The sequence below is a fragment of the Siphateles boraxobius genome, unplaced genomic scaffold (genome assembly GCF_051911475.1).
Source record: "Siphateles boraxobius isolate OS27281-9 unplaced genomic scaffold, OSU_SipBor_1 8, whole genome shotgun sequence".
Taxonomy (NCBI): Eukaryota; Metazoa; Chordata; class Actinopteri; order Cypriniformes; family Leuciscidae; genus Siphateles; species Siphateles boraxobius.
The window spans coordinates 8,982,870-9,003,988 of NW_027509208.1; the positions used below are offsets into that span (position 1 = coordinate 8,982,870).

Sequence of the window (21,119 nt, forward strand, 5' to 3'; positions counted from 1 at the left end):
TGTTTATTTGTAATGGTGACACGGCTGTCCCCATCAAAGAAAGCAACAGATTCAAGAGACCTCTGTCAGCTGAAGTGTCCTCAAGCGAGGAGAGAAAAAACCCGGTAAAATCTGACTCAAGAGGCCACAGAAATTCTAGTCTATTCGAAGTGCCAAATGAGGGTAATTTAATACCGACGTCTATGGAGAGTGGGGTCTTTGAGACCCTCACAAGACAGGCGATTGTGGGGGCGGTTGATGTATGTGTATTTGTTTTTTTGAGACTACATCTCTCTCGAGCCAGTTGAGAGCCATTTAAGCGCCTTCAACAGCGCACCAGTGTGTGTGAGCGGGCTTGATTGAAACCAGGAGGCGCCTCGCCGGTCCGCGAGCGTAAAGAGCACTTTTCCACTGGCCAGGGTCGCGAGCTCTACCACATACAGGTGCACAGGCCGCGAGCAGCCTCTAACTACATTATATATACCGGCGAATTTATATTTTACGCTTGAGCGGGGAAATTTCTGGTATTTTGTGTGACTACTCAGCTGATGTTCCCGTAAAAGCAGTGGGAAACATTAAATTCAATTGAACCAATGGATTAAAGTATCATAAAACTTTAAGGGACGTGGAAAACCTTAACATTGTTAAGTCTCTGAATGTATTAGTAGGCCTTATTTATTTATATTTTCTGTTGGATACTGTCAATAACATCACAACACATTAAAAGAGAGTTAATAAAAAAAGAAAACTCAAATGATCCTCTGCCAAAACTGGTTTGCTCACAAATGTTGATTGCCTAAAAAAGTCATGAATTGAAGGTGATCAAAAATGAAATATTATTGAAACCCATTAATATCTATAGAATTTATTTCGTCTAGATAATTAGCCTACGTTAATCATGTATAATTGTTATCTTATATTTTATATCGTTATATATCATATATTAAATGTATATGACTATTTTATTATATTTCTCTGGAATTGCTTAGTTTTATAACAATAACTGTAGCCTATAATTAGTCTCACACCCTACCGGTATTGTTTTTGTTTCTGGATTATATTTTGGAAAAGCAGGAATTATTTTCTTTGTCATTAAAGCATTACAAACATTTGGATATCATGGATAAAGAACTTTCACTCTCATCCGTCTCACAATTTTCCCCTTTGTGATTTTATTTTATTTTTTTGACATGCAAAAGAAAATTATTTTGTTTAAATCCACAATTTCAAGGTAAGTATTCAAAAAACTAGGTAAGTATTTTTCTAGTGTTTATTTTTCATCGTCATGCAGAGATTCCCTTGATAATCCTCTCGACCTTTCTCACAGTCCACGGCATTATAGCCTATGTTTACTTAAATTCTATTTGGAATTCGGAATCGGACATATTGAAGAGTTAACTTCAAAATTAACTGAAAAGTTAATTGAAAATTATTATATTGTTCTTAAGGTTTGAGGGTTACTCTTTACATTTAAACCTACAATTGTCTTGCGCTCCAATATTTTTGTATTGTTATATTTTTGTTTACAAGGTTTTGAATTATTATTAAATATGCGTGAATTTCTTAGCGGGCCTATTAGTATTGAGAAAAAAGTACAAAAAAGTTTGTAAATTGGGCGCAAAGCGTCTTTTCTTATGGCTGATGGGCGTTCATTTTATTTAGCTCAAACAGACTAGTAAAAGGAAAAGCAGGTATAAATCACAAAGAGGTTAATTAATATAGCTACTGTAACTTAATGATATGAATGCTTGTAACATTAAGCATAGCCTATATAGGCTATATATGTTCACTACAACATAATTCACAACATTGTGTGTAATATAGCCTTGAGTGCAGGCCTCATATAGTTTGTTGTTTGCCTGATCAAACCCTTTTTTATAGTTTTACATTGGTGTTGAATATAAATAGATTTATAAATTCAAATATAAAATCTAGAAGTAGCCTATTAAAGAAGTTTGGATTGAGCATTTACACTATACTTCATTGTTTTTATTTAGGCCTATATTTATTATTCAATTTTTATTAATATAATTGTTATCTTATTTACATGCTATTATCATTATAATAATCAACTAACTATTTTTATGAGCACAAACTGTTAACATAGGCTACAATAAATAAGCAGCACCTCACAAAAACGCACTTAAAACTATATAAACATTAACTGGACAGATTTGTCCTGCATTTAACTTAAAGAGACGCAAAATGTAAAGTGAATGGTTTATATATATATATATATATATATATATATATGCTATTACACAGAATATCACAAATGATAGGCTCATCGATTAGAAATACACAAACGATCACACTTCTTTAGGCATGTTATGAGATCTGCATCTGGTTAAAACGTGCTCTAAAGGCTCTCTCTTCATCATATTCCCCTTGCGCGCAACTCAAGCCTAAAACACGCAGCTGATCATAACAAAGACACCTTTTCACTGGCACGAGCCGAACACTGCCCGAGCGCACCTGTAATGCATTTGCCAATTAAGCCCTTCATACGAAGTCAAATCGCCTCGGGCTGACCTGGTGCACAGATAGGCTACTTAACGCTGTGAAGCTTATTCACAGCCTGTTTTTCTTTCTTTCTTTCTTTCTTTTTTCTTTCTTTTTTTTAAATTTATTTCGTCATTTTCCATCTCTCTTCCTCCGTTTCTCCTCAGTTTCTCTGGATTTATGGCTTGAGGCCTATTCAAACCGTGAATTTGAATTGTACTGACATGCAAAAACCTTATTTAACATACCGTAATCACAAAAACACCACAGCAAATAAATACAAGCGTGCACTGTTGCAGGTCAATCTTATTTCTTATGCTACATTTAAAAAATGATACAATGTTAATCCGTTGTTTGGATTGTGTCCGTATGAGTTAACAACAATAAGATTAGGCTTATGGCTTGAGTTAAAACATATTAAGGCTACGTATAGGCCAATAATTTGTATCTATTTGTTTTACACTTATAATATGTAAAAAAGCAATGTAGATAATATCAACAAATCACAGACTCTCAGACCGAGTTAGAATGCGTTTGTTTGGAGGTTTTTGCTGAATTAATCATTTGATTTATCAAGCCCATATTTTACATGGCTGGCTCAACATGTCTGGCCTACAGAAATACTTTCATCTGCTGTTTATCTGCTTTTTAATCTATTATGTGTTTACAAATGAAAACTTCTATCGAAGAAAAGATTGCAAAAGTGCATTTCACTCCAGTGTGCCAAACAGTCATTTGTAACAGAACAGCAAAATCGCTCAACTAAACAGCAAAAAATAAAAGGACTGAAAGTTTTATCACAGTAGCTAAACAAATCTTTTTATAATAGGCTATTAAAGCTTAAAAATAAAAACGTATTCATATCCTAGAAATCATCTCATTTTCTCGAAAGTATTAGTTTAGAAACAAATTAGGCCTATAAAGAACGTTTATTATAAAAATGAACGCTGTGAGGGAAAAGGGGACACGAAACTGTCAATTAAAGTGCTAGATTATTATTTTTGTTTACTCTGACATTATTGCACTGAATTTATTTTTTACTAAAGTATGGGTGTGGGGTTTTTTATAGTTGTGTTTATTTTTTATTTACTAAAGGTGTGTTTTTAATGTTATAAATGCATTTTTTTTAACGTTACGAATAATTTAAGGATTCCTTGCACGCGTAGGTTAAGTGACAAGGAATAATTTCCAGATGTTTTCAAACCTTTGACCCCCCCCCCCCCCAGTCAAAAGAGTGCCTTACTGAGAAATATTTTTAGGAGGAAAAAAGGGAAAATTGACAAACGTTTAAACAACGTTTTATAAATATTCCGTGCTTTTGGTGGCCTCTCAATAACAAGCTTTGACAGTCATTTAAGTAAACAATGGATTCAACAGGCATTACAAATCGATAAAACACTCGAGAGTTTAACTCCAACAAGACGGCAATTTATTAAACAAAAAGTAACTTTAGATATTTTCAAAAAGTATACGAAAAAACTGTAACTCAGTTGTACACTCGTTACCTTTCTATACTGATTTGATTATAAATACATTTCCTTGAAAAGTTGGTCCACCTGGTCTTATACATGAAATAAATTAACAAACTTTCTTTTAATCCCTTCTTGATGGACGAGCAGGGAGAGAATGTTTATGTGCAGCGGAATTATCCTACTTACCAACACAAACTCGCATAGCATACCGAGTTCACTGACCTAAAGGCTTCCTTAAATTACAAACACATGGAAAATAATACGAATATATATATTAAAACAATTTTAAAATTCATAAAACTTTTGGTCAGAACTTGCTGCAATCGTATACAAAGGCTCCGGGAGCTCGATAGAGTGGCTGACTGGACGGGAAAGCCATTTGACAGCTATTGCTTCCGGTCACCGGAGAGCTGTTCAGCGCAATCCGCTGCGTCTCGAACATCTCGCGCACCGCGTGAAAGTTCTGCTGCTGGCCGGGATAGCTCGCGCTCAGGTGTCCCAGCTCTCCGGACTGATTGAGGTACCAGGGTGCGAGTCGGGTCTGCTGCAAGTGCTGGCTCTCCTGGCTCGAGCTCTGGTGGGGGTGTGAGTGGGAGATAGAGGAGGCGCTTGTTGTGTTTGTGTATTCCGGTAAAGTGTCATCCCCGTGGCCGCGGTCCCCTGTGTACAGGCTCGTCGCTTGCATGTTGCAGTGATAAGTGGCGGGCTGGCCGCAGGGTGGACTGTAATGGGCGGGCTGCGGGGATGGCGAGTAGGTCAGAGACACTGAGCCTGGTAGAGCGGCGCGAGAGGCCGGCAGCTCTGCCGCGTGCTGCGGGGACCCTCGAAGTCCTGTCATGATTGTATCCATACTAAAGGCCTGCTGTGGCGTTTGCGACTGAGGACTCCCGCTACACGCACTCCCACCGCTCCTGTCTGGACTCTCCGTTTTGGGCACGGTGCTGAGGGGTGGAGTGCTGTCAAGCGGGGGCGTGCAGGCCCCGTTTTCCGTCTTTATATCCCGGAGCTTCACAGGCTGCTGTGCCTCTTGCTCGCAAGCTTGCCCCAGGTTGTCCTTGCCCTGCTGGTCCCGCTCCCCTCTGTCCCTCAGCACGTCCTTCTTCTTGAAGCGGCGCCTCCGTCGCAAGAAGCTGCCGTTTTCAAACATGTTATATGAGTCCGGGTCTAGAGTCCAGTAGCTGCCCTTACCTGGCTTCTTATCATCTCTTGGCACCTTGACAAAGCACTCATTAAGCGACAGGTTATGCCGTATGCTGTTCTGCCAGCCTTGCTTATTGTCCCGGTAAAATGGAAAGCGCTCCATGATAAACTGGTAGATTCCATTCAGTGTGATCTTTTTGTCGGCTGAGTTCTGGATCGCCATGGTGATGAGCGCGATGTAGCTATATGGCGGTTTCACCATATCCTTGGGCTGTGCAGGGGCGTACGGCCCATATGCGCGGGCCATGCCACCGGGGTACTGCTCGTGCGCTGCGTGAGAGTACATGCTCATAGGCGCAGGCATACCGGTATATCCACCTCCGGCCGCGGCTCGATAAAAGCCTTGATCTCCGGTGATATAAGGCACTACGCCTAGAGGGCTTTGGCTAGACACGGGATAGCGCGCCTGCATCGTACCCCTCTCTCCAACGCTCTCCTGCTGCGGACGAACAGAGAAAAATAAGGTTAAAAAAGTAACTCGGCAGACGTCTTAATTCACTACGAGAAAAAACATCCAAAGCATTCCAAAGTCAACCTTTTCCTTCAGTCTCTAGTCTCAAAAATGGCATCCAAAGTTTCTTTCCAGTCTGATTTTCAGGTCTTTGCTGTGCAGGCGAATGAGAGGCAAATGTCGTACGAGGAGAAGTCAGTGAGAAAACCTGTGAACTTCCCGCATCCGTCACTTCACAGGGACTTTTTCACCGATTTACCAATTCTGCCTTTTGGGTGCGCTGAGCGCTCCTCCCAGAACTCATCTCACGACCAATAAGCGCTCGAGAGCTGTTTGTGGAAAGACTGTACCCGAAGACCTTTTCCCTGTGGGCATAGGCATCATAGTCTACCCTTGAGTTAAGGATAATGGAGACGCAAACAAACGGAAAGAGTAGAAATGTTGACAGAAAACGAGAAAATTCACATAGCGTGAAATAGAATGGCTTAAGCTATAGGCCTATCTGCTATCATTGAACTGTTATAAAATGTCAAATTTTGTGTAAAAATATATTGTCAATAGGCTATTAAATAGCCTACACAAGGCTAAACCGATTTACAATATTCGCAAAGATGCCTCGTTTTTTTTTTTTTTTTTTTTTTTTTTTTAAACAGGGTTATAGTCCTGAATGACTCCCTGTTTTCGTTCATTTAGCCATGTCATGATTCATTTCAATCATTTGGCACTAATATATGCGCCGGAGGAGTAAAGTAAAGCGATGTTTGTTTTTCAGAAACAAATGGCTACTAGCCTAGGCTACTACATGGGAGCAAAGCAAAAGCTCTGCAGGCCAAAAGGTGTCTTTTATAGTCTTTTGGTGGTCGACGAAAAGCCTCCCAAGCAGTGTTTTACAGTTATTCTTTGTCAGTGCGTTTACTCACACTTCATTGCTGATTTAATTTTCTTTAAATGTTAAAACATGTCGTCAGAGTTAATAATAGCTTTTCGTTTCTGAGAAGTTGCACCGCTTGTGACATTTTTCTTTATTCTTTTCGAAAATGAAGGGATTTAAAAGTGGCATTTTAGATAGCCTTAATGACCACGGGCAGTTTAATACATTTGTTCAACTTGACTGTGTCATGCTTTTAGGTTGTAAAGTATTTATTTGGCCTATTAAACATTTTTTGTTCAATTGCAGAAAAATAGAGAGACGGAATGGAAACAGAAGGAGAGAAAAATAAATAAAATTGATATTCTCTTTGGCAAAATAGTAAAATGTTAAATCAAAATAGGCTATTATAATAAAATATTAAATGATACTAAAACATCATTATGAATTCATTATTATCAATGACAACAATAACAGCAATATAAAGAAATAAAACAGCCATATAAAATATTGCGTAAGCTAATAATTATAGCCTATAGGCTATTACATGTTTTTATTAGCCAATCAATAATAATTATAATAACATACAAAGAAGCGTTTTTATTCATTTCTATTTCATTTTTGATTTTCTCTTCTGTTTGTTTAATGATTTTACTTTTTAAGAAGAATAATTGTGAATTCTAATTGGCGCTTATATAATATCATGTCTCGGTATCAAATAAAAAAATGTCACAAAGCATCATTAGTTTTTTTTTTTTTTTACCGTCTAAATCAAATAGGCTAACTCGTGTAAATGTAAATTTATGTTGGAAAAGTGTTAATTTTTTTTTAATTAAAATCATTGGAGCCGACTTAATGTTACCATGGTTACTGGGTCAAAATTACAATTGGGTTACAATTTCCTGGCTCATATTATTCACTTTGAAGTTATTCTTCCTTTTCTTGAATTTATTTCTGCTATTTTAGCTAATTCCAAAACCGAGGAATTAGGTCAATTCAATGCAATGAGGAGCAACAAGCAAAATGAGTAGCGCGTCTATTGTAGGTTGGCCAAATTCACCTGTTAAATGTGTTTCTGTCTTTGGTCGCCCCCTTGTGGCCATTTTGTACAAGCACCCATTTTGGGTAATTTGTTTTCTAATAACAGCCATACACTACCTAGCATATACCCATAGGCGGATTAACCATATGGGCAATTGGGCAAGTGCCATGGGGGCACCACGTAAATATTTATTTCTCTTTTAAAATAAGCGTTTCATTCTCAAACGTATTTCTAGCCTCGGCCTATAGGCAGGGGTAGGCTATCCTAGCCTAGGCTATATAGCCCTTTCATCAGAACGTTCTAAATTCCCTGAATGTTTTGTTGAAAGTTTATTATTTGAACTATTTTATACGGGTTTTTTTTTTTTTTTTTTTTGTGGATGCGCGATCTACCGCCAGATTCACATTATAGGCCTTCTGCGTGAGCACGCGTTTCATTTCAACGCCCATATTGCAGTGTGTCCACTGGCACGGAGCAGAGCGAGTGTTTTCAATTAATTCCAATGGAAGATGAGCTTCAAGCTCGCGCGTGACCGTGAAGCTAAACTTTTATATGATCTGAAAACGCTGCTCTGCTCCGCGCTAGGCAAGAATAAACGCACCATCTAGCACTCTAGGGCTGAATCCGAAATCGCCCCTATAGCCTACCCTTAAATAGGGCGTTATTTGAGCGGACAGCCACTTGTAGTGGTGTCCAAAACCATAGTGGACGTTATTTAGTGCACTTATTATTCCGTGTTCACATTCTATGTCCGAATTCACTCTTTTCTTTAACTTAAAAGGTACAAATTGTGTGTATGTGAATATTAATTTCATGGTCTATTCATAAGGTCAGCAGTTTGCATAATGGTGCCAAATGAAGCATTCAATAAGGAATTAATCTCTGGTGCTCCTTTGGCGTTTGAAGAATGGGACGCTGCACTGGTCCACAGATGTCAGGCTGCACGCGAACAGGCAAGACCACACACTAACTTCTTCAAACAGTGCGGTTAACTACAGCCAATGGCTTTGGGATGCAATCAGCTAATTTACTGAAAGGAATGTTCCATCGCCAGCTGCATAGAAGCAGCATTATTCTTTAGCATGAGGTGTATGAAGCCCCTCATGAGCTTGTCACAGCAGTTGTCCGCAGTCGTTGTCAAGTTTAAACGAGAGTTTGGAGTCAAATTTGGATGATAGAACTTCTCCCTGGATATCATATAACGCCGATCTCTGTGACAGTTCCATTACGTGTTTAGCCAATCAGAGAGCCTTTGATGCCTTTGCTGTCTGACATTAGCCTACTTTTGCTTTCACTGTCAGCGTGCAGTCCATATGAAAATCCGGAAGTTGCAACTGGGCCAAGAAAACAAAGCGTGTGAACACGAGCAAGAGAGTACATTGTTTAAGATTTTCAAGGAGCTGCTGAGAGCTTTGAAGCGGTCAGATACAGAGCTTGATTTGCTTTTGCTTGACCGGTAAAAATACTGTTGAGTTATGCATATAACGAGGTAGGCTACAACACATGACTATGGGATACTGCGGTGCTGTACCGAGTTGACCCCATAGGGGAACACGGTTGCTCCAAAAGTGGAAAAGGGGTGTGTTTATTTTGTTGACTAAGTTTGGCGGAAGTTCCAAACGGCTAACATCGCAACGTTAATAGCCTATGCTATTAAAAAAAAAACGTTAATATGCTATATATTAATAGGATAGACTACTTGGGCACATATAATTTTTTCTTTTTTCTTTCTTCGTTTACTAGCTATACGAGGCATTGCGTTTTAAAACAGTAATCAGAAACCATGAATTATAAAATCTTGTAATTTGTGTCCTTCCCACTAAAAAACGATCACAAATATTGATTATCCCAAGAGTTGATAGCCTATGTCTCACTCATTAAGATGTGCATTGCTCATGGCAAGTGTCTTTTAAAATAGGCCGAATCAGATATCAATATTAATAAAATAATGTATTTAGTTTGATTCACATGGAAAAAATAAAATAAAAAAAGAGATAACGGCTCTGGCCGCTAGGGGGACCCCTTACACCCCTCTATAACTGAAGGCAAGATCATTATTTCAATTAAAAGCACACACGAAAAAGGGGGAATGTCTTTTGCTCTCAGTTTTACTTTAGCAATATTATGACATTTTAAAACTGAAAATGTCATGATATGTATTATTATCATAATGTTGATTTCTTAGTCTGAACTAAAATATGTGATTTGTAGGCTAGGCCTAAAAGTTTTTGTGTACTGTAGGCTAATAAAAACCTTGCTGGTTTGTCATCATTTAAGCTTTTTGTTCTGCTCCCCATCCTCCACCACAATACCAGATTCTGTCTCATATGAGGCCTTTGAACAAAATATGCAAGAGCTAAAACACATGCGCTGACCAATGCTGCAAATCGTCTCTTTAATGAAAGTCATTCTCATCCCAGATTATGCAGATTAAACAGATAGCCCAGAAATCATTGTAGATGTCCTCTGAATCCGTTGTACATTTGATAAATAGTTCTGCATACATTGTTAGTTCATAAAACACATCTTAGTGAAAAAAATGGCCATTTCAAAATGTCCAATAAAATAGTTCGTTTTAATTTAATTGTTTATATATTTTTTAATTTTGAATCTGGTACGGGAAAAAAACGGTGAAAGCTGATTTGTTGAATTTAATTTTGATTGTATTGTGCAAAGTACGTAATTTTGAAAATGTTCAGACAGACATACTTTAAATGTGTCTTTGTTTAACAGTCCATCAGCAACGAACTCTTTGCTCTATACAGAAACACATCTGGTGCACAGTTTTCATGGCATGTATAAGAGAGCATGAAACTGCAAGACAAAATGAATTCAGCAATCATTTGGTTCAGGAAAATTTTATGGGGTTTTTTTTTTTGTGTTTGTTTTTTTGGACATGGTTGCTCACTAAGTAGCCTACCACCTGAATATGTTAGCCTCGTTAGCTCTTCAGTTTATAAGGCCAAAAGGTAGCCTATAATGCAGTGCATTTCCATTTCGCTGAGTGGTCACTGTTTCACACTATCCCTTCCAATTAAATCTTATTTTACAAATTATAATATACAATATTGATTGAATATAGACTACAATCTTTTTTATTTTTTTTATTTCTTGTTTGTTGAAATGAAATATAAACTCCAGATCTGATTTAACCCCCAGAAATCCTAATAGTTATCCCAAGCTTTGATGTATAATTGGCAAAATTATCATATTCACCAGTGATTCTTTATGTCTATGTTTACATTGTCGTGGTTTTAATTGTCTATATAAATACCTCCAGAATGCTTTAATAATGATGCTTTGTATTTTCTTGGATGATAACTGTGTTTTGAATACGGGTGCGATTGATGTGGATGAATGAAGCTGTGAGTTTTGTCAGTGTTTATTAGCAACTATAAATGTCCATTGTTATCCTCTCCAAATATTCGCTCAGGTAGGCTATACGCCGCTTTGTTTATACAATCAGGAAGAACACAGGCAGTCGAGTATATTTCAGTCACAGGTCGCTACATCTAGTCACCGATAGATGGCGGTAAAAGACCGTGCAAAGGCTTCGACTTATGCGCCATCAACAATCAGCCGAACCAACTATCTGAAATTAGTTGAACTTGTTTTTGAAATTCTCACGGTAATACCCGTGTCCTTTTGCTTTTGAAGGTCAAGAAAAAAAAAGAAAAAAAAATTTTGTTCAGTATTGTCTCGTTCTCCTTTTGCACGGGTCACATTGCTGAAGTCCTAAATGAAATTGGAAATGCAAAATGTGTTCGTTGCTCTGCTGCGGGGGAAATTACAATGTTTTATCAAAAATATCCTAATTTATTCGAATAACACCTGTAGACTAATTTATCATATAGGCCAAGCTGAAAATTAATTTGAAAAAATTAGAAATTAAAAAAGCTATTTAAACAGTGAGACAGTTAAAACCAAAAACTGCAAATCACATCAGTTTCACAAAAATATGTAATGTACATGCGTCGTAAATGGAAATGTAGGCTAATTATAAGCTATGTTAAATGATCGCTATAGCGCTTTACAATAGGCTATTGTCTCGATTTTTAACATTGGTTAAGGCATTCATTAACATTAATAATATAGCCTATTCTTGCAGCATTTATTAACCTTTGTTAATGTTAGTTGATTAAAATGTTCATGTTTGTTAGCAGTGCATTAACCAATGTTCACAGATACAACTTTTAATACAACTTTAAAATGTATTGGTAAATGTTAATATTAAAATTAATTAATAAATGCCACAGAAATATTGATTATTGTTAGTTCAGTTAACTAGCCTAATGTTAACAAATGAAACCTTATTCAAAAGTGGTACCATTACCGTTTTACACAATGTCCTAATTTCATTTTCTTATTCCTTTTTGTAGAGTAAAGATTAGGCTACTAGGCCTACTATACACATAAAGTCATATTATATGGTTGTTATCTTATTCCAGAAGCTTCAGATGTAAAAAGTAAAAATAGCCTACTAAATCTATTTTTCTTTATTTAGCCTATTTTTTTTTATTTTGTAAAAATTAAAAATGTGACAACCTACCGCGACCTTACATGTAAAGATGTATCCTTTGGTTAAAAATAGGCTATTGATTAGGCTATATAACGGACTCATTTAGCTTGTTTAACCGCTATTGCAAAATATGATGATATGGAATATAAGTTTGGAAGACAGAATTTACAATTATTCTGTTGATGTTTTTGATCAACATTAAACAATTAAACATTAAATAAAGAAAAACACATATTTATATTTTGACTCAAAACCATGAGATACAGATGTTGTGACACCTGGCCATAATTTTCCCATAGCACATCAAATTTGCAGTAGGCCTACTGTAAATCATAGATATAGATCTATTACTGGTCAGGCAAAAAACACACTGCTTTCCTTGAAATGTTTTATTTAACTTCCACACATCACATTGTACTGTACAGATTAAGTAAAATATAGGCCTATACTTAAATGCGCTTAATTCAATATTGAAATGTAACCACAACACATAAAATGGCCCGTCCATGACTTCATGAGTTTAACTGTTTCATGCGCTCGCTGCCAGGGCTGGTTTTGGGAAATAGTCATCGCTTTATGAGTGCAAAATAATTAATCCTTCATTAATGTTCTTTACCTCACAGTTATCCAAGTGCTTATCTTTGTGCAAATAGCGGACTACATCACGCAAGGTTTGACGTCTTGATTCACACTCTGATGGTGATGATGGTGATGATGATGGTGATGATAATATCCACCAGCAGAAGGATGGAAAGACGTAATTCCGTTAAAATTCAACATGAAGTCCTTCCGTTCTCCGACTTGGGAAGAATGTGCCGGATAGCGCGATATTCCCACTGGGGACAGATATGCACAATGAGATAAATATACACATGATAAAATCTAATATTAAATATTGTTTATTTTATATTTATCAGCTTATGAGCAGAGCTTTTATCCCTACATTTAGAGTAAAATGTTCCATATATTCCTTTAATGTTTTGTAATTAAAAAAAATTATTTTACAAATTTTTTTCTAATTATGTTTCTCCATCAATATTCAATAACATTTTATTTTTATTTTAAAAAATGTAAATGAATAAACGGTCTTTCATGAGCTTCACACATTTTTCTTCATATTTTAGCCCTATATGTACGTGAAAAAATCTTGAACCCTAGATTGTAATAATAATAACAGCAACAACAACAATTATTATTATTTTTATTATTATTATTATTATAAACTTGTTTAGCTGTTTATAAACGTATTTTACTACCTCACACATAATGTGGTTGGACGTAAAAACAATCTTGCAAAAGATGTCATTTGAGCCATACTGAACATCATAGATGAATTCAACAGCTAACTCAAAACATTTTGTACAGTTTATAGTAATATTTTTAAATAAAATATTTTGCCTTTTGGCATTCTGAGATAGCCTATCTTTCTTTTTTCTATCGTGCTTTTCATTTTGATTTTGGCTACAGAATATAATAAAGATATTTCAAAGAAGGGTTACACTTTATTTTAAAGTGCCCTTTCAGTGTAATTATACATTGAATGTTGAGTAATATTAACATAATGTATCTTAATTAGGGTTGAATTTAGGCTTAGGATTAGGGTGAACTTTGGTTTAGTGTTAGTTGCGTAAAAATTGTAACGTGTAACAAAGACACAGTTACCCAAAAAAGTTGAAAAAAATGTTTTTTTTAAATGGTGGCATCTAAATGTTTCCGAGATTACTTGCCGTTACCTGACATGTCTGTGTTGTCTCTCGCACTTTGCTGCATGTAACCCTGCTCCAGAGAGTAGGTGAATATCCCGGGATGCTGCCCTGTGGACGGAGAACTGCTCGTGACTGTAGACGGCTGTTTTAGGTTTGGAGAATTTGAAGAAGCCCATAGTGCCGTGCTCTCTGAATACGACGAGTGGCCCTCAAGCGCGCCCGCTATTGCAGTAGAGGGCGGAATTGAGCTGGCGTTGCTCTCCGCGCCATAGTCTCCGTTCCCGGGCACTGGACAGCTAGCCATATAGCCATGTCTGGAGCTGGGGGACATGTGACCGTGGTGCCCGCTGCTCATTGACTCATAACCATTGCCAGACAGATCCAGGTTATAGCCACTGCTATGGCACGCAAGTGCGGCGGTGGGAGTTTGGTAATCGAAGCTCTGAGGTAAAATGGCGGAACCGAACCCCAGACCGTTCATCATTCTGTACATTGGTTTCAAAGCTTGACATTTTCTCCTAAACCCTCGCGGTCTTCGCCGAAATGACCCTTCCTCGAACATAAACTCAGTAGTGGGGTCTATGGTCCAGTAATGTCCTTTACCCGGCCGCCCAAGGCCTTTTGGTAGTTTAATGAAGCACTCATTCAGAGACAAGTTGTGCCGAACAGAGTTTTTCCAGCCCTGATAAGAGCCTCGGAAAAAAGGGAAGCGTGTTTGTAAGAACTGGTAAATCTCACTGAGTGTGAGTCGCTTTGTCGGCGCGCTCTGAATTGCCATGACAATGAGCGCAATATAAGAGTAGGGCGGTTTCTCCGGGCGTCGTAGTCCTGAATTAGACTTTTTGCTTTTGGGCACGGCGTCATGGTCCTCCAAGCTACCTGTGGAGTTCATCAGTCCTGGATGCAGCGCGCTGGACGCTGGACTGGTCCTCATCGGGGGCGTTGACCGCAGTGGTCCGTGGGAGCTCTCAGTCGTCATCTGTCCCGCTCTGACGTACGAACACAACTCGTTGACAGACGTTGACGATGACAGAAGAAAAAGGTAAAGCAAAACTCCAAAAGATTGAGATGTTCAAAAACCTATAGAGTTCAAGAAAACAACCGAGTAGTCTATAAACACGACACTTATTCATTCGAAAACGTATGCTTATTTAATCAAACATTCAAAGCAACTGCCTACTTGTCCTGGCGTTAAAAGTTGTGGTCAAAATCCTGCTGTTTGTGAGAGAAAATATCCAAGGAATACGCACATTCGTGATCGTTATCAACGTTTTACTGCTGGTCTTTTTCTTCCACTGTCTCCGCGCTGATCCGGGTGGCTGTAATCCCTTTTTGAGAACGAAATGGAAAGTCTTGAGTTCGTGCAGCGCCTCAACTAAACAAAACCCGACAGCCAATCACTCAATAACTCTCTCCGGCTTTCTCCACTCAAATTGCCCCTCCTTCCTCGCCTCACCCACCCCCTCAAACCCCTAGACTCCAACAAACTCAACTCTCTCTCTCTCTCTCTCTCTCTCTCTCTCTCTCTCTCTCTCTCTCTCTCTCTCTCTCTCTCCAGAGCCTCATGCACACTGTCCACCAAAATCAACTGACCCTCAATCTATCACTATATGCGACAAACTTCGCGTCTCTCATCATCATCTCTCTGGCTTGTGCATGGTTACATTCTTCTGGCTTATTTATAAAACATGTTTTGGTCATTTAGCCGGAATGAGTCAGTCAGTGTTGCACGCTTTATGGGAATAAACTTGGGTAGGCTATAATAGAATTATATATTTTTTAAAATAAAGATTATCTTTGCTTTTCAAGGGAGTGAAAGCAAGGCTAATGCCAATGTTTACTACTTTCTGGAATTTGCATTTGCGACTCGAATTTTATTTGGATGGATTATTCCTCTAACGGCCTTGGAGGGCTGTCAATACGATCAAAATCTAAATGAGCTTTAGGGACCTTCATAAACGTAGCAGGACTAAAATAAATAAATCATTCAATCAAATGAGGAGACAGTGATCAGTGAGAAGCGAGTGAGAGAAGATGGGAATGACTTTGGCTCGAGTGGAAGCAGGCCGTCTCTGTTGAGAGCGTTGGGTAGGATACCACACACAGCGCTCCAGTATCAGCTTACGGGCCCGGGGCCACAGCACATCCCTTGAGCCCAGCGTTCATTAACAAAAGAAAAAGCCAATTAGCCATTTGGACGTCGACAGCTTCCGCCAGCAAAGAAGGGTCACAGCAGTCTTCCTAGACCAGTATGAATATTGATTTATTTATACAAACGTAAACTTCTAATGAATACATATAAATATAGTAAATATGGATGTTATACTATTTTTGTTATGTGAGGAAAAAACATAGGCTAATTCTATATGTGAGAAAATAATTACAGCAAATAGCCATTTACATTGGCTATGTAATCGAATTGTGAAATCTCCCCGTTTTTTTAATTGGGTAGCATTTTTTAGCATACAAATGTTTAAAATCAAATATAATTTAATTATAATTCATATTATAATTTGCCGTTTATTATAAAAAAATTGACGATAAAGACACAAATATAGCATTAGGCCTACTTAAATAGCACGGATATGTTATCTCTCGCGCTCTTTTTCTCCCCTCCCTTTTTAATCACCCAACTCTTTTAAGTGTTCTTTTGAACAAAGCGAATCAACAATGCCCTAGTTTAGGCTTACCGTGAGGATGTGGATAAAAACATGTTCCAGCGCTATATAAGCACTATTTCGGCGGGTTTCCCCCGCCCGCTGAGCGCCTGACCCCCGCCGAGTCCCGGATACCCACGGCTGCTCTGGAGGAAACCGAGCTCTGCACGAGACTTTGAACACAGGCCATCGCTAAGAGTGTATGTGCGTAAGAAAGCATCGTGCTCCCTTGCGCAAATACACTCACTGAACTATTTTCATTACCGACTTAATTGAGCCTCTGTAAACAAGATTTAGGACTTATTCTTTGTCAAACGAATACGCATCAAAGGGTCCAGTCAACCTTTGAGACGATTTTGTTCTTATACAATCAAACATTTTAAGTAGTCCTATCCCTACTAAGTTTCCCACTAAAATGTTTTAGGGTAAAGTGTCCACTGAATTAGGCTATTACAGGAAATGGGCGTCAACAATCTTTATATTGTTAGAATTATAGAGTGAGAATATGAATTAATAAATTATTAGAGATCATTTTAGATAGATAATCTATTGATGCTTTATTTATTGTGTTTTATATTTATTTTGTTGTAAGCCTTCATAAGCCTTATGAAAAATTCATCTCACGAATTTTGAAAACTTAAGTTTATTTGATGCCTGCTATTCTTTTTTTGGACAAGTTGCAAACAATTGATCTTGTTTGATGAAAGCATTTTTTTTACAGTGCGTTCATTTGGTTTGGATGACTGTGCTTGCTGAGCGAAACCATAAGAAGTCTAATACATTGTAATGAGTTCTGTATATTTTCATCTACTCTTATTATCCTGATTTTTGTGTGTGTAGATAACAGCCTCATGGGCCTGTATGTTTATTTAACTTGTTGCTGTGACAAGCTTGAATATTTATAGCCTACGAATGAGCGCTTCACTTGTAGCCGAAATGCTCATCATGATAGATTTTAATTCTCAGCTAACGGTTTTTACTTAAACAGGTGTGTGTCATTCCGCGAGTTCACCTGCAGGTTGCAGCATCGCACTTAAATGTTAAGCATTTAAAAGAGTGAGAATTTAAAGGTTACCAGCAAAAACCAATGCGTGATTTGAGAGTTATACGTGACATAACCACAGAAGTAGGCCTACATAAATGTGTGAGCTTTCCTTAATCTTGTAGCTAATAGTATTGCAATAAAGTACGACCAAAGTCATGCGTCTAAATTTCTCTCAACTTTTATCATTTTGTAGGGCTACTGATTGTTTGCTTTGGCGGTTTATACAACAAAGTACTCTCTTAATTAATTAATTAATTAATTAATTTATAATTCGTTTATTCATTCATTAATTTATTCATGCATTCATTTATTCATTCATTGACGAGTAAGGAACAAATATAGGCCTAAGTGGAGAAAGACAGGTCCTCACTCCTTGACTTGAAAATTACAGGGCTGTCAACCCAAGGAGATGACGTGACTGAAGACTAAAATTGAAAAGAAAAGCGATGGCCCTCTTTCAGTACCGCGGACAGCGCAAAATATTTTCATGTTTGAGACTAGCAAAAAAAATAAAAAAAATAGTCGAGTAAAAAACTAATAAATAGACTACACAAAAATTAAATAGTTAATAATAAATGTAAAATTTAAATTGTTTATATTGGTTATTCAATTGAATGATTTATATTCCTAAATACGTCCCGTTTGTCCTTTTATCGTAGGCCCTATGGCCTACTTACCTTGCAGGTAATGAGATTAGAGTTTTACTGAGCATTTGTGTGATTTTAAATGGAAGTCAATTCATCTGCAAGCATATTAGATTCTTTTCACAGCCAGCAAATATATATAGGCTATTATATATTAAGTTTATAATTTAACCGAATAATCACTGCTTATATGATAACGATATTATTTTTAAATTACGATGATAATTTATTAGGCCTATATTAATTATATAGGACTAGTATCGATATTAAACTCCACGTATAGAAAATGGCATAGAAAGGCGTTACCATTAATTCCAACTTAACAACATTGGACTTTTATTTTGGGAGCGCGAGTGTGGCTGCTTATGATGACTCACGCTTGCAGGCATAGGCTATATGTTGATTTTTCATTTGAAAAGAAACTGTTTTGAAATCACGAGTTTTCTGAAACGTAGTATGTTGGTCAGTTGACGAGTATTTGATTTTACATTATGAAAAAATATTCTATAGGCTACTTTTATGGGAAATTTAAGTTGTGTGAAAACTGTTCAAGCTGGGATCATCTATTTAATTATCGGCACCTTATATCGATTTAAATGATTTTTTTTGTGATTATCCGTGTGTCATGTGAATCAGTAATATAGTTCTGCAAAATTATAATAATTGGGTTATTTTTGCATAATGTTTGGTTTGATAGTGATTTTAACAGAATATACTTCAGCGGTGTACGGTTGCCATGGTTACTTCCAAGGTTGACCGCGATTTCTATTCGCTATTCTATTTGTCCTGACAATTCATTTTTTTCTTACTTTATTATCTCTAATTTCAATTAACTGTTTAATATTTCGAAAGTGTACATGAAATCAATCAGAATTCACCCCTCCCCTCAGTTTCAGTCTTTGCATGTGCCTTTGCATTTATTGTTGGTAGCACATATTTCATTTCAGCAAGTCAGAATCATTGTAAAGTATGTTAGTTATGAAAACAGAGCTCTTATGACAAGAGCCAGTGACGTGGCCAGTGATCTAAGTGACGCGCAAGTGACGAGATCTAAGTGACGCGCAAGTATGGTTTTTCAGAAGAATAATGATTGAAAATGCTTGCAGGAATAATTTCTCTCATATTTTCTTTTATTGACGAAACGAAGTACAACTGCATATGTTGACCAACTTACTGAGCACAGCTCTGAACAAACCATCACATTTACACAGACACCCAACATAGTTTTACAAAGAACCAAACTACATTTAAATACACATTCTTTTTATAATTATTGACATGGTTATGCCATCGTTTACAAAAAAACGAAAATGGAATCAGTAAACACTGTGCACTAGCGCGGCATTGAAGACATCTAAACAGCAAACATGTAGCATTGCAATTCATGTATTCGTTGTGCATGCTGGGCTTAAAAGTCAAACAAAAAAAAGCACATAGGCCCAAAACACAATCCGTTTCACACAATAACAGAGAAAAGTGCACATAACAGGTGTGTCAAACACCAAAGAAATTGCGTTTGAGCGTGCGAATGTCTGTAAATTGTCATGTTCACTTGTCATTTCATGACAGCAGAGCGTCTATTCTGAAGGGGTGATATCCAGTCTCTTGGACAGTAGTAGTGTGAGAATGTGCCAAACCCGGAAGGGCATTCGATACGTCCGGCATCCGACTGATGTTAGTAATGTCCACCGTATTACACCTGTAGATTGGAAAGGGATTCGACACCTCAGAACTGACTTGGAATCCGCTCTGAGGCGCATGAGCCACTGTGGACGGCGGGTAGCCCATAACGACTGGCAGAAAGTGCGGAGCTGCTGACAACATTAACCTGGTACCAAAACACGTGTCCTCTGTGCATTGCTCCCTCCGCATGAACGGTTTACTGAGGATGCTGTCTATGGCGAACGAGCTGGAAAACTTGGAGCTTTCGTCGCGCGCTGGGAGCCGGCTGTCATCCGCTGGCGCGCGCTCTTGAGGTTCCGAGTTGCTCAAGTTCTTCTTACTGATGCGCTTCCTCCTCCGGCGGAAAACACCATCTGCGAATGTGTATTCACTGTGTGGGTTCAACATCCAATAATTGTCTTTCCCCCACGGGCGCGAGGGATCTCGAAGCACTTTTAAAAAGCAGTCGTTTAATGACAAGTTGTGCCGTACAGAGTTTCGCCACCCCGTGTAGCTGCCCCGAAAAAACGGGAATTTTTTCATTAAGTACTCGTTTATTTCAGCAAGTGTAAGGCGGCCGGTGTTGGAATCGCGTATCGCCATAGCAATGAGCGCGATGTAGGAGTATGGTGGTTTGGGTCTACGCGTGTATGGTTTCGCCTTCCCGTCCGAAACGGGGGCACTTGGTCCTGGGCTGTTGGCTGAACAGTCTCCATCCGAGCCCAATTCCTCCTCCGTGGACAGCGGTGAAGCCACGTTCACATCCATGTCATTGCACAGGTCCAGAGGCTTGTCCACAAGGCGACTCGCAGAGAAAACCTCCAACTTCATTGTAAGGCGCCTCTTTCACCTTAAGCTGAGTAGCTTTTTATTAAACTCTTCTGCTGTTTGTTTTAAACAATAGGCTACTTGCGGGAGAAAACCTTCTGTGTTTCAGATCGGAGTACACCGGCGGCGTTAATATAGGCTAATCGTTCTACAAGGACGGCCCACGAGGGCGGGGCTTACAAGACAGACCTATCAATCACAAACACATTCACGCGAGTTAAGGATTTAGAGATGCTCACCTGCCCCAGTATAAGTGCACCGATAGAGTGTGAGGGGTTTGTGAGGAGTCGTGAGGACTTTTCTTTTCTATTTTCTTTCTTGTCTTTTTTTTCCTTTCTCAAAAATAACCTGTGAGGACATTTCACTATTAAAAATATGCTCAATAAGTTATGACAACAAATGTTTTTACATTGCTATAACTCATCAAAATACTCGTTTTTTAAGTCAGTTTAATGTCATTCAATTTGAAATGACTTAAAATTGGTTCTTAATATTGAAAAAGGTTCGTTGATATTGAAATTTAAATCTAAAACAATAAAATTAA

At 38.0% G+C, this 21,119-nt stretch overlaps 3 protein-coding genes across 3 annotated transcripts; all 3 read right to left on the reverse strand.

The window, feature by feature from the left end:
- Window positions 1-3,887: 3,887 nt before the first annotated feature.
- On the reverse strand, window positions 3,888-5,874 carry foxc1b (forkhead box C1b). The gene is made up of 2 exons (XM_077219410.1): window positions 5,689-5,874; window positions 3,888-5,592 (listed from the first exon to the last, which is right to left on the reverse strand). Exon 2 carries the CDS (start codon window positions 5,563-5,565, stop codon window positions 4,261-4,263), a length of 1,305 nt encoding a protein of 434 aa, XP_077075525.1. The 5' UTR covers window positions 5,566-5,592; window positions 5,689-5,874; the 3' UTR covers window positions 3,888-4,260.
- Window positions 5,875-12,407: 6,533 nt separating this feature from the next.
- foxf2b (forkhead box F2b) lies at window positions 12,408-15,193 on the reverse strand. The gene is made up of 2 exons (XM_077219983.1): window positions 13,767-15,193; window positions 12,408-12,869 (listed from the first exon to the last, which is right to left on the reverse strand). Exons 1-2 carry the CDS (start codon window positions 14,716-14,718, stop codon window positions 12,691-12,693), a joined length of 1,131 nt encoding a protein of 376 aa, XP_077076098.1. The 5' UTR covers window positions 14,719-15,193; the 3' UTR covers window positions 12,408-12,690.
- A 4,001-nt stretch (window positions 15,194-19,194) lies between these two features.
- On the reverse strand, window positions 19,195-20,743 carry foxq1b (forkhead box Q1b). Its single transcript, XM_077219701.1, has one exon. The coding sequence runs from the start codon at window positions 20,576-20,578 to the stop codon at window positions 19,646-19,648; it is 933 nt and encodes a 310-aa protein (XP_077075816.1). The 5' UTR covers window positions 20,579-20,743; the 3' UTR covers window positions 19,195-19,645.
- Window positions 20,744-21,119: the final 376 nt, after the last annotated feature.

Excerpts from the sequence above, each read along its gene's own strand:
- foxc1b (XM_077219410.1), bottom strand. The coding sequence starts at position 5,565 with ATGCAGGCGCGCTATCCCGTGTCTAGCCAAAGCCCTCTAGGCGTAGTG.
- foxf2b (XM_077219983.1), bottom strand. The coding sequence starts at position 14,718 with ATGACGACTGAGAGCTCCCACGGACCACTGCGGTCAACGCCCCCGATG. Across the intron at positions 12,870-13,766 it reads AGACAACACAGACATGTCAG|TGGGAATATCGCGCTATCCG; the intron begins GTAACGGCAAGT and ends ATCTGTCCCCAG.
- foxq1b (XM_077219701.1), bottom strand. The coding sequence starts at position 20,578 with ATGAAGTTGGAGGTTTTCTCTGCGAGTCGCCTTGTGGACAAGCCTCTG.